General features: G+C 31.5%; 1 protein-coding gene and 1 pseudogene across 6 annotated transcripts in view; both read left to right on the top strand.

Annotated features, from left to right (window-relative positions):
* Positions 1-418, top strand: part of LOC110024736 (beta-glucuronosyltransferase GlcAT14B-like) — an 18,048-nt gene extending 17,630 nt beyond the window's left edge. For all 6 annotated transcript variants that reach the window (XM_020724872.1, XM_020724871.1, XM_020724869.1 and 3 more), the window contains one exon: positions 1-418. In XM_020724872.1, coding sequence (XP_020580531.1) covers positions 1-299 — 299 coding nt within the window. In that variant the 3' untranslated portion in view covers positions 300-418.
* A 6,232-nt stretch (positions 419-6,650) lies between these two features.
* LOC110024741 overlaps positions 6,651-13,760 on the top strand; it is a 46,370-nt pseudogene continuing 39,260 nt past the window's right edge.

A 13,760-nucleotide genomic window follows, 5' to 3' on the forward strand; every position in this document is an offset into this window, starting at 1 on the left:
AGAGCGGTGCTCCCTTCGCTCGAAAATTCCCCAAGGACGACCCGGTCCTCGACAAGATTGATCGCGAGCTTCTCGGACGGACTGAAGGCCATTTCACTCCTGGTGCTTGGTGCATTGGAAATGCAGATGGTGGAGAGGATCCTTGCTTATCAAGGGGGAATGATTCATTTTTTCAATCTGGACCAGGCTCTGAGAGGTTGAGGGAGTTGATAAATAAGATAACAGCAAAAGAATTTAGAAGTGGGAGCTGCTCTTCCCTGAGGTATGATCAGAGTAAGAGGGAATGGCTTGGAACTTGATGTGCTTGAATGTTGTTGCTTTCAGTTTTGCTACAGGAATTATTATGATACATGTCACACAGCATTTTTATGTGATAAACCATCTTGTTAATGAAAAAACATCTTTGTTTTTTTGGTAATTGGTCCACATAATAATTCAGGATTATTTGCTGTTCCAGTGTTTCACTTTAAGATTAGCAAACCGTTTCAATTTGTTTTTATCAAACAGAGATTACCATTTAAGTTATGAATAAAAAGAAAATATAATAATAAGACTACGACGACGACAACAACAACAAGTGTTTATCCCATCACGTGTTGTTGGCTGCATGAATACTTTTCCTCCATTGTATCCTATTGATACGAAATAATTTAAATAATCCATGTCATAATTTTTCGTCAAAAATTTTACACTGCCCGCCGACTATTTAACGCAACTCTCCATTATTTGAATCTAGAGCTTGAAACCAGTCAATGACAACGTTAATAATAAAGATGCGACTGATAAATAAATAAATAAAGGGGGTGATTAGAGCTTGAAACCCGCCAATGACAACGTTAATAATAAAGCTGCGACTGATAAATAAATAAATAAAGGGGGCGATTGTAATTTAAGTGTAAAAGACAAATAAAATAAATCATATCACTTTAAGAAAACTTATAAAATACTGAAATGAGCTAGCATGATAATCACATGCCTATCATTAATTGCAACAGAATGGTTCATTAAAGTGTCAAATGCATGGGCAATGCATTCACTATAATCCAACTAATAGCAAGATTTTGAAAAGGAAGAGAATCACAATCTAATTTAGGATCAAATTGCATATGTTTTAAGTTTTCATATTTTAGCTTTAGTGTTATATGTAGATTCAAATTTTTATTCAGATTATGTTTCACATTCAAATTTATATCAACAAGAATATACAATAGATCTTGTTGCATGCTATTGTATTAGCTTGTACATATGTTTAAACTATCATTAAAAAATTGCTCATTATGCTTGAATTTATAAATTGAAAGTTCATTAGATTCGTAGACAAGAAGCATAAATTAAAAAGATTCATGCCTACCATCAAAAGTAGGCATGGACTAAACTTATTGTTTCAAATTCACCATTGCATTGGGGATAATGAATCTCATTTTCTCTTTCATAATGCCTATGTTGTTTATGATGACTATCATATTTAGGGTTTTCTCATCCGGGTCTTCGTGTTTTTCTTAATTAGTATGGTCTTAAAGATTTCTAAATATTAATGTTTTCTAAGGTCTAATAATTTGAGGCTTAGTAGGTTGAGGAGATGTGATGTGGGAAAAATTTAATTATTGTAAGATAAATTTGATTGCAACTATAATTCTTAAATTCTTATCAATGAATTATGAAACATGTAACTAATTGAAAACATAAATACAATAACAAGAATGTGATGTAAGAGATAAAGTGGCATAAATTACTGATATATTAACTACACCAGATGTCTAATTAGTAGAAATTCAAAAGAAGGAATCAAAAGTTATGATCGATCTAACTTGTAATAAATTTATGCTAATTAGTAGCAAAGTACAAGTATATTAAAGTTTATTTCTATAAATAGTCATTTGTCATGGAGATCATATTCCTTACTTAAAAATCCTTATCCTTTTCATGGGAGGAGAGGCTCAAAAAGTGTAAAAGAACTTCACTAAAAAAAATTCATTCTAAAAATGAAGTGCTTAAAAGTACTAGAGGTCTGGATTTATATGAATGGGAGGGGGAGGCAACAATACACATACTTACATCCAAATTAAAATCTATTTTTACTTTCCATCATTCTTTTCATACTTAATATCAATCACAAACTATTGTGTTTCATTGGAATATTTTTATTTCATGACCGATATAGAAATTGCATACATTAAAAGACAGATAAAATAAATCATGGAACTTTAAGAAAACTTATAAAATACTAAAATGTGCTAGCATGATAATCACATGTCTATCATTATGTGCAAAAAAATAGTTCATTAAAGTGTAATAATAAAGCTGCGACTGATAAATAAATAAATAAAGGGGGCGATTGTAATTTAAGTGTAAAAGACAAATAAAATAAATCATATCACTTTAAGAAAACTTATAAAATACTGAAATGAGCTAGCATGATAATCACATGCCTATCATTAATTGCAACAGAATGGTTCATTAAAGTGTCAAATGCATGGGCAATGCATTCACTATAATCCAACTAATAGCAAGATTTTGAAAAGGAAGAGAATCACAATCTAATTTAGGATCAAATTGCATATGTTTTAAGTTTTCATATTTTAGCTTTAGTGTTATATGTAGATTCAAATTTTTATTCAGATTATGTTTCACATTCAAATTTATATCAACAAGAATATACAATAGATCTTGTTGCATGCTATTGTATTAGCTTGTACATATGTTTAAACTATCATTAAAAAATTGCTCATTATGCTTGAATTTATAAATTGAAAGTTCATTAGATTCGTAGACAAGAAGCATAAATTAAAAAGATTCATGCCTACCATCAAAAGTAGGCATGGACTAAACTTATTGTTTCAAATTCACCATTGCATTGGGGATAATGAATCTCATTTTCTCTTTCATAATGCCTATGTTGTTTATGATGACTATCATTTGATTAATTATTTAGGGTTTTCTCATCCTGGTCTTCGTGTTCCATATGTATAAATTATCATAAAAAAGTTGCTCATGATGCTTCAATTTATAAATTGGAAGTTCATTAGATTCTAACACAAGAAGCATAACTTAAAATGATTCATGCCTACCATTAAAAGTAGGCACGAACTAAACTTATTGTTTCAAATTCACCATTACATTGAGGATAATTAATCTCATTATCTCTTTCATAATGCCTATGTTGATTTTGATGACTATCACTTGATTAATTGTTTAGGGTTGCCTTAATAGTTTTTCAGGTCTCTGTGTTCTCCTTAATTAGTATGGTCTTAAAGATTTCTAAATATGAATGCTATCTAAGGTCTTTTCTAAGAACACTTAAATAATTTGAGGCTTAGTAGGTTGAGGAGATGTGATGTAGGAGAAATTTAATTATTGTAAGATGAGTTTAATTGCAACTATAATTCTTAAATTATTATCAATGAATTATGAAACATGCAACTAATTGTAAGCATAAATATAATAACAATAATGTGATGTTGGAGATAAAATGGTTTAATTTATTGATATGATAACCACACCAGATGTCTAATTATAAGAAATTCAAAAGAAGGAATCAAAAGTTATGGTCGATCTAACTTGTAGCAAATTTAAGATTATTAGTAGCAAAGTACAAATAAATTAAAGTCTATTTCTATAAATAGTCATTTGTCATGGAGATCATATTCCTTATAAATCCTTATTTAAGAGTTCTATACTTATACACTTAGATAGTCACTTTCATTGGAGGAGAAACTTAAAAAGAGTTAAGAACTTCTTTAAAAAAAGGAAAAAAAGTCATTCTAAAAATGACGTGCTTAAAACTAATAGAGTTATTGGATTTATATGAATGGGAGGGGGAGACAACAAAACACATACTTACATCCAAATTAAAATCTATCATTACTTTCCATCATTATTTTCATACTTAATATCAATGCCAAACTTATTATCATTATCATACCTACTATTATTATCAAACTTGCTACCAACTTTTATGTATGCAATTTCTATATGGGTCGTGAAGTAAAATATCCCAATGCATATAAAACCAAAATGTAGGATAATTATATAAATGCCCAAAAAATGACATAAAAGCCCAATAAAATAATGGTTCATAGTATACAAAATATATATTGAATACATAAACATAGGTTACATGATGATGATAACAATATTGATGATGATAACAATGTTGCTTTATATCATCACTCCCCATGTTTGAAGGATTCTTCTTCAAAGGATGAAAATAATAATAAAAAAAACATATAACAATTGGGGGCTCAACTATTACAACGTATTGAAAGAAAACCATGAATCCTTCAGTAGAGCCTCACAAATAAAAGAAGAATATTTGAATATCTTCATCAGATGTCGTGATTTTTTAATCCTTTAATATTAGGATTGCATGGTGAGTTCTTAAATGATGAGATGGTATATGAGTTGTTAAAGGAGTATTGGCCCACATGTTTCTACTATTTATAAAGGGAGTAATATATCAAAGGCTTGCCTCAACATAATGTTAAATTTTATACATTGAATATTGAAGAGATTATTGAATTCAATGAAAGATCTATCTAATAAACTTTGCATTTATTATTGTCTCAAATGTATGGGACCATATTTCTAAATATTAAATTTTTAAATAGGAGCAAACCTTCCTCATTAAATTTTATAATTCATCTATATGCATCAAAACTTACTTTATATTAATCATAGCCTGAAGTAAGCTTTGTTGAATTTTTTTGATGTAAATCATCCAAATTTATCCGAATGGGAATGCGAATGCGTTAGACCTATATGTTATAGGCGGGTCAATGAGATTAATTGGCTATGTTGGTTCATATTCAATAACAATTATAGAAGGATACAAAGTAATTGTCCTATTAATAAAACCTATATCAGTATTCTCATTAGTAGGAAGAACCAAGTCACAATTATTGATATGATCGATCACTAAACACTAATGCAAGTCTGTTATGCTTTTATTGCAAATTTAGTGTGACCATTAATTGGAGGGTGATAAGATATAAAAATTCAAAAGCCTTCATACTCATAATTTTTAAATGAGCGCATATTCTACTGAGAGCATCCACAACTTTATTTTGTAGCATCCTTATTTTTAAAACAATTATATGTCTTGAAGAAATTGAAACCATTTTACATTTTGTGAGCTAAGTTTTTTTTTGAGCATTTAGATATTTAAGAGCCTTATGATTGTAGTACAATATAAACTCATGAGAATAGATAATGTTATTAGTACTATAAAGCTTGAGCGATAACATAAACTCATTACCATATGTAGTTTCTCACTAAAGAGAGCAATTTGATGGCCTTCATATCTAAGGTATCATTTAATACTTAATCCAAAATCATCATAATATGCCTCAAATATCTTATCGGTAATAGTAATTTATTGTTGTTATACTTAATAAAAATTTCTTAATATAGTTGCTTTGTCTAACAAATTTATATTTTTTTAAGAAATTGGATCATTGGGGTCATAATGATATTGAATCATGTATCTTTAATAGAAGGTACTAACCCATGCTATTTATGAGCATCGTGAATTGAGATTGGGGTAGACCAATATTGAATTATCCTAATTTTCCTACTATTAGTAGGGATGCCATCACTAAAAATGATAAATCATAAGAAGATCAATGAAATAGACATGCACGAGCAATTATTACATATGAAATATGGTTTTTTTGGCAAAATATTTCAAAAACTTGCCATCTATAGGATTGTTTTTATTTTGATTAAAAAATGAATATCATTAAAGAAGGTTAAGAATACTCCAATAAAGGGGCACATCACATGTATCATCACTTGCATGAATGTAGCAGGGTATCAATTAAGCAAAATTGCATCACCAACTTTTCATATAAGCCATCTTGTATCTTTAGATTATTTTCCATTCATCACCCTATTGCATGAGGATTGATGATATCCAATCCTAAGATCAATTTAGGAGAAAATTAACACACTAACCATTATATCTAACATGTCATTAAGTTGAGAATAGGACACCTATACTTAATAGTAGTTTTTTTAATGACATGAGTATCTATGCATGTACACCAAGTATTATCCTTATTTGGAGTAAAAAAAGACATGAGTTATTGTAATAATAAAGAGTAATAAAAATATTAACATTGATTAGAAGCATCTCTTCAGTTATTACTTAATAGTCATATACCTTTCTCGAACCAACGAAATTGGGAGAGCGAAGGAGGGAGATTGAGATGAAGGAAGCAACAACAATGAAGGAGAAGGAAGCAAAGGAGGAAGAGAAGACGAGGAGAGTGAACTATTTCTTAATGTGGAGAGATGACCCCAGTGAAGCCCTAGCTTGTGAGTTCAAATAGAGAAGGTGACAACACCACAGAGGAGTATGAACAAGAAAAGGATACTGCAGAGGAAAAGGAAGAAGAAAGGTGTGATCATTTCCAAGTTTATCTTGCGTGTTCAAGCAGAGGAGAAGTAGAAAAGGTCTCGTATGAACAAGAAAAGGATACTGCAGAGGAAAAGGAATAAGAAAGGTGTGATCATTTCCAAGTTTATCTTGTGTGTTCAAGCAGAGGAGAAGTAGAAAAGGTCTCACTATTAGTCCAGCTGCGTGTAGAGAATAGAGGAGTCAAGTGACTTATGTGCGAGGAAGATATGACTGAAAGAAGCAAAAGTATTGCATGCACTTGAGTGTGGGTCTGAGCAACATCGAAGAGGGCGTTGTACCCTATTCCATCGAAGGAGAACAAAGGTAAGACTTTAAATGTGCAAACAATGAACAATAAAGAGATGAACTGAGTTGAGCTTGAAGAAGGCGAGATTTGCAAAATTTTATTCAAGCATTAATTAGTTTAATATAATGTTATAAGTATTATAGTTAATATTTATTAATTTTTTACATAAATCTTAAATCAAGGAGCATAATTTTGGAGTCAGAAATTATTGATTTCACATAAGAAAGAAAAACGTGAGAGTGAGGTAGGATATCAATTCGAGAAACTTAAAAGATAAATATAAATGTCTATATTTTTATTAGAATAACTGATATAATTCTTTAAATTAATGTTATTAAATTTTATTCAATTAGGAAGTGTGAAAGAAAACTAATAAATTATTGGGATTTGAGGAAAACTGTAAAGAATTTTATAGTAAAAAGAGGTTAGTGTTTTAAACATAAAACTCTTACATAGTTAAATTATTGTTGATAATTAAATATTAATTTAGAAAATTTATGAATGTTAATTAGGAGTGTTGATTTAAAGGTGCAATGAATGCTAATTGAAGAATAACAAAAAGTTATTTCAAGGGAAACATAAAGATATTCAGACATTAGGTGAGTAATTATATTTATGAATTTTATAAATTTTTATTATGTCTAAATATATGTTTGATTTCATTTATGCTATATTCTAGTGAGATTTATATTATAATAAATTCTTCATATTATCAGATAGGAAAAGTATGTATGCTAAACAACTACATTATAGTTTTTTTAAGAATAATTTTTATGATTATATGATATATAGATTGTAGTATATATTTATATTAGTTTATTGCATTAACTATAGATTTAGTAAAACTGAATTTATTCATTAGTAGATAAAGGTAAAGTGTTTCACGTATGATATGAAGAATGAAGTAGTGTATACATGATTGCTTGTATGTGCTTGAAAAATGAGTTCACCCCCTTATGAGACATACAAGAGACACAAGTGCAGCCATGCACGTAGATGTTATCCTACCACGTCAAACAATTATGATGTTTAGATCACTAATAGATGTGCCAACGGGCGAATATTGATCATGTGCTAGCAGGCACCTTCCCACCTCATATAATTGTGTAAATTAGACCACAAAGTTTTGTGCTGATGAGATAATATCAAATAGAGGTGCGTTAGTTTATGTTTTAACGATGCACCTGAGACAGATGTGAATCTTAAGAGTATGAAATAAAATTAAAGTTAGAGTTATATATCAGAAGTTTTGATTATTTTCATTGAGTAAATGTCATGAATGCATACATTAAATTTTTATATAACCTTTTAAAATGAAATAAGAAAGATCGCCATGCATATTATTTTTTTCCCTTTGGTTATTGTAGTTGAGAAGCGTGATTGCTCCTATTTTTATCTTTAGATAACTCATAATATTGTTTTAATATTTTTTATAAGGTTTAAGCTTTTAAATAAGATTAATATTAGAGGAGCTAATATGTACATGAGGCAAGAACAACAATTAGAACTGTAACTTTTATTTGTTAATTAAAATATTTCATTTAGTTGTTCTTTAAACTAATTTTTATTTATTAAAATATTAGTGATGGAATTAGAAATATAGAAAACTTAATTCTATCATCTTATTGTCTGTTTCCGCCTTGGTAAATTTAATGGCCCAGGTCGGATCGTGACAAAAGTGGTGTCAAAGACAAAGTTTAGATTAAACAACATGAATTTTAATGAAAGAGTTATATGAGGATTACATTAAGATATAAATAATACGTATTAAATATTTAATCAAGTCTAATTAAATTATTTCATTATTATTACAAAATTATGGATGATCAGGAGGAATAAGTCGGGGATGATAACAATGAATTTGCTATGCCCAGGAATGTCACAATTAGTGTTAATGCATTTTCTGATACGATGAATGATATAAATCAGTTGATTAAGAATTTTTATTCTCAAGTTAGTAGTAGTGGAGAGGACCCATAAATAAGTACTTGAAGCTCTTTTAAGATATGAGACTATCTTTTTTTTTCTAGAGTAGGAGATCCATATGAAGCTGAAAAATAACTGATGAGGGTGGAGAAAAACATAGATGGTATAACATGTTCACTAGAGAGGAGAGTTATCGTTGTCACCTTTGCCTTTGACGAAGAAGTTGAGATATGGTAGCAAGTTCAGTTACAAGAGAAATTTGATGGTTGACCAAGCCCCTTGGTATAGTGAGACGAGTTTGTGCAAACATTCAAAGATTGGTTTGTACCATTGTCAGCTAGCATATAGATGCATGATAATTCATTCGGCTAGTGCGGGTGAGTTTGAAAAGTTATGTAATATGAAGCAGAGTTTACTATGATGTCGAGATATGCACCACAACTAGTTTTAAATGGAAATGAGAAATTCTAATGGTTTCTTTCTAGATTGAAGGATTCAATCAGGTAGTCACTAGTGACACTTAGGATTGAGGAATATTTAGTGCTAATAGATAGGGCTAGACTAGTAGAAATTGATTTTCAGCAGACTCAAAAGTGTAAGGACATACACAAGAGGAAGAGTTTGGAAGAAGTGATACCAACTGTTTTTTCTATAAAATCTAATGGGGAGACGACAAAGTCCTATGTTGATGAAACTGTTAGCCAGACTGCCAACAAAATTAGAGACCTGTGTTAAGTGTTGGGAAACAACATTGTGGTGAATGTCTATTTAGTTCTAAGGGATTTTAATCATGCAAACAAACTAGATAATAGATGAGGAACAATCAAAATTCTGTCCAAAGAGTCCATCTAAATGCTAACTCAGGATGGTATTTAACCCATAAGAGTTTTTAGAAGAGATCTATTTTCAGGAGCAATCAACAGAAGATGATAGAGGCTGGTAAAGTGATTAATAAGAAGAAATCAAGATAGAACATGCAACAAAGAGTCTATTCTCTCATCAAGAATCTAAAGAAAATGTTGCTACTTATATAATTGCTAGTAGAGTTTGATGATTGATTTGTCATTTGGGTGTTATGTTATCATATGTCATTTGAATTTCACGTTAATTGTTTAGTCTTGATTATTTTTTTGTACTTTGATTTTAGAAGTTGGATATTGTGTTAGTTATGTTTCACTGTATTAGATATGGTGTTATCTTAGTTATGTTATCATATTTATTTTGGTTATCACTTAGCAAGAATTTGACTTTCTTGAGATCATGATTCATGTGCATATTGTTTAGCTTGTGTGAAGTTAATGAATTTTGAGGGTAAAATTTTATAAGGTGGAAGATTTTAATAACTGAAAAAAATAAAAAATAAAAATAATGAATTGGAGCATCTCTTCAGTTACAACTTAATATCGTATGCCATTTTTGAACCAACGAAACTAGGAGAGCGAAAGAGAGAGATTGAGAAGAAGGAAGAAATAATAATTAAGGAGAAAAAAGAAGAGGATGAAGAGAAGGAGAGGCGAGAGTTTGTGCTTGAAATTGAGAGTCGAATCCACTAAAGCCCTGACTTGTGAGTTTGAATAAACAAGGAGAGAACACCGCTGAGGAGTAGGAAGAAAAATGAGTTGTCGTAAAGAAGGAAGAAGAAAGACGAGATCATTTCCAACCCTAAATTGTAGGTTTGAAAGAAGAAGTAGACATAATCCTGCAATCCAGCCAGCCTCATGCAGAGAAGAGAGGAGTCGAGAAACTCTTGTGCAAGGAAGATATGACCGAGCGAAGCAAAAGCTTTGCATTCACTTCTGTGTGGGTCCGAGCAACATTGAACATAAGCATGAAGTAGGTGAAATATGGAAAATTTTATTCAGGCATTATTAGTTCAATATAATCTTATAGGTATTTAAGTTAATATTGATTAATTTATTACTTAATCAAGAGCATATGTTTTTGGATTCATAAATTATTGATTTCACAAAAGAAAGAAATCGTGGGAGCGAGGAAATCGATTGAAGAAATTTATAAGGGGGAAATGTAAATGTGTATATTATCATTATAATAAATGATATAATTCTTTAAATTAATATCATCCAATTTATTCATTTCAGACTTGTGAAAGAAAGCTGGTAAATTCTTAGTATTTGAGGAAGAAGGCAAAAACTTATAAACAAAAAGGAAGATATTGTTTTAATCATAAAATTCTTACTAGTTAAATTCCCGTTGATTATTAAATATTACTTTAGGAAATTTATAAGTGCTAATTTAAGAATAAAAAATGTATAATTCAAGGAAAAGAGAAAGTCATTCAAATTTCAGGTGAGCAAGCATATTTTTAAATTTTAATAATTTTCATTATTTCTAAATATATGCTTAATTTCATTTATTGTATGTCTTAATGACATCCTGATTATAGTAGATTCCTTATATTATTAGATATGAAACAAATGTATGTTAAACAACTGTATTATAGTTTTCCTAAGAAAAGTTTTAATGACTACATGATATAAAGATTTCAGTATAGATGCATATATAGTTTATTGCATGATTTATAGATTCAATAAGATTATGTGTATTTATCAGTAGATAGAGCTAAAGCGTTTCATAATAAAAGAATGTATTATATGAAGAATGAAATAATGTATACATGATTACTTATATTAGCATGAAAAATTAAGAGTTCACCATCTTATGGTAGACACCAACATAGCGGTTTGGGTGGTATATAATGTCAAAAAATTATGTATATATATATATATATATAAACGAAAACAGTTTCTACGTTCCATTCATACAAAGAAATCTAAAGCCTGTTAAACTGCTCCAACAGCACTGAGGAAGAGATAGATCAGCTCCACAGAATCGCACGGCAACTTTCCCTAGCGGCTATCGGATTTGCAGTCCTCATCATCCTGCTGGTCAACGCCTGCCGTCCCTCCAAGTCCACCTTCCACTTGCTCTTCCTCCACCTCGCCTCCAACGACACCGCTGCCCACCACCTACTCGCCCTCACCCGTCGTCCCCACGCCGCCGGCTCCGAAGCCAATGCCGCCGCCGCAGCTTACGTCCTCGAAACCTTCTCTTCCTCGTCCATCCCCGCTCACATCGTCTCCTACGATGTTCTTCTATCTTACCCTGTTCATCGCTACCTTTCCCTCTCCTCAGAGCCTACATCCCCTTCCGTTTCCTTTGATCTCGTCCAGGAAATCTACCCCGGCGATCCATGTCGCGGCCGGGTTTCTTCCGCCGTTCCACGCCTCCGCTCGCTCCGGCCCCGCCGCCGGTCAAGTTGTCTACGCTAACTACGGCCGTGCTGAGGATTTTGCCAAGCTTAGGGCTGCTGGAGTGGATGTAACTGGGAGCGTGGTCCTCGCGCGGTATGGCCAGATTTTTCGCGGCGACATCATTAGGAACGCTCAGCTCGCCGGTGCTATAGCTGCCATAGTTTACACTGACGCGAAGGACTACGGTGGCGGTGAACGCGGAAAGTGGTTCCCAAATGATCGGTGGATGCCGCCAAGCGGCGTGCAGGTGGGAAGTGTACTCCGAGGTCTTGGTGATCCGACGACGCCGGGGTGGGCTAGCGTCAGTGATTGCGAGCGGGTGAGCGTCGAAGAGGTGGTAGCCAGAGGACTCATGCCGGGTATCCCGTCGCTGCCGGTTTCGTCTAGAGATGGTGAAGCGATTCTGAGGACGATTGGAGGAGAGATAGCGGCTGGCGATTGGCAAGGAGAAGAAGGAGCACCCGTTTACCGGCTTGGCCCGGGGCCCGGGTTCGTCAATCTGACATACCTTGTGAGCTTCGAATTCCGTCTAGTTGTAATGGATAGGGTTTATGATGTGCAGTGAGGGGTTTGCTCGTTTATTTTCAAGATCTTTGCATTTTTTTCTCTGTTTTCTCTTGAAGTTCTGTTTATATTTGAGATAAATTTTGTTTTGTTGCAGTGAAATGGTGCAAAGTAAAGGAAATGAAATGATATTTAAACAATTTATTGGTTGATTATGAATCAAGACTTAAAATTTGCAACTTATATTTTGATTTTCTTACACTTAACTTTCCAGCATTCCAGAGTGACATTTGAGCATGAAAACTGAGAATTTCTTTATTTCGTGGCATTGCTTCAGGGGAATGAAACCATAATGACGATCCAGAATGTTATAGCTGTGATAAAAGGCAAGGAAGAGCCAGACAGGTTAGCATATCAACTTCACTTTTTTATTGTGTTTCTTGGGAGTTCTGTGTTTTGAAATTCACGGGCTTTTTATTTATAATGGTTAGGCGTTGATAATTCCTGATTTTGTTATATTGTTTACATTACAATCCTAGAATTTAGATTAATTTGATCCAAAAACTGTTGGTATCTAATCTTCGATGGTTGTTTGGTAATATTTTAAGGGACAGGAAGATTGAAGGATTAGATTAATTATTGCATACCATGATTTTGATTAACTTAGTGCATAATGCTAATTGAATAGGACATGTATCTAATGTGGCGCATCCACTATCTACAAAATGTTTGTGGTGCAGAAAAGACGTAAAATTAGCAAGTGAAATCGAGATGCATGTTAAGAAAAGAAATTAGATATTTATTATTAATAAAAATATAAGTTAGAATTAACCCTAAATCAAATTAGAATTATTATGCTAATTATAAATAAATATCAAATAATTATTTAAGAATAAATAAATAAATTATTATGATTCTTATTTTTAATAATAATTTTTTTCAATTACTTAAATATATTTCTATCTATGTAGATAGATAGATAAAACAAATTAAAATAACATCAATCCTTTCTATGAAAGCCGCCAAAATTATCAACGTTTGGTCTCACTTGCATTTAAAAAAAAAGTAATAAATGAAAATTGAAATGAAATAAATGAAAATTGAAAATAAATGAAAATTGAAATGAAAAGTTAAAATTGAGTTTATAGAAATAAGAACTTATTGCTTCAAAACTTAAAAAAAATTAATATAAATATTTGAAAATGTTTAAAACAAATTTTAATTTTTTAGAGAAGTTGTTGATCTAAAATTAAAATATGTAATTTATTTTAAAAATAATTTTTAGGTTATTAGATGCGTTATGGCTTTTGTGACTTGAGACCAACTACAAGCAAACGACACAAGACCTCAAATG

Source organism: Phalaenopsis equestris, unplaced genomic scaffold (assembly GCF_001263595.1).
Source record: "Phalaenopsis equestris unplaced genomic scaffold, ASM126359v1 Scaffold000272, whole genome shotgun sequence".
NCBI lineage: Eukaryota > Viridiplantae > Streptophyta > Magnoliopsida > Asparagales > Orchidaceae > Phalaenopsis > Phalaenopsis equestris.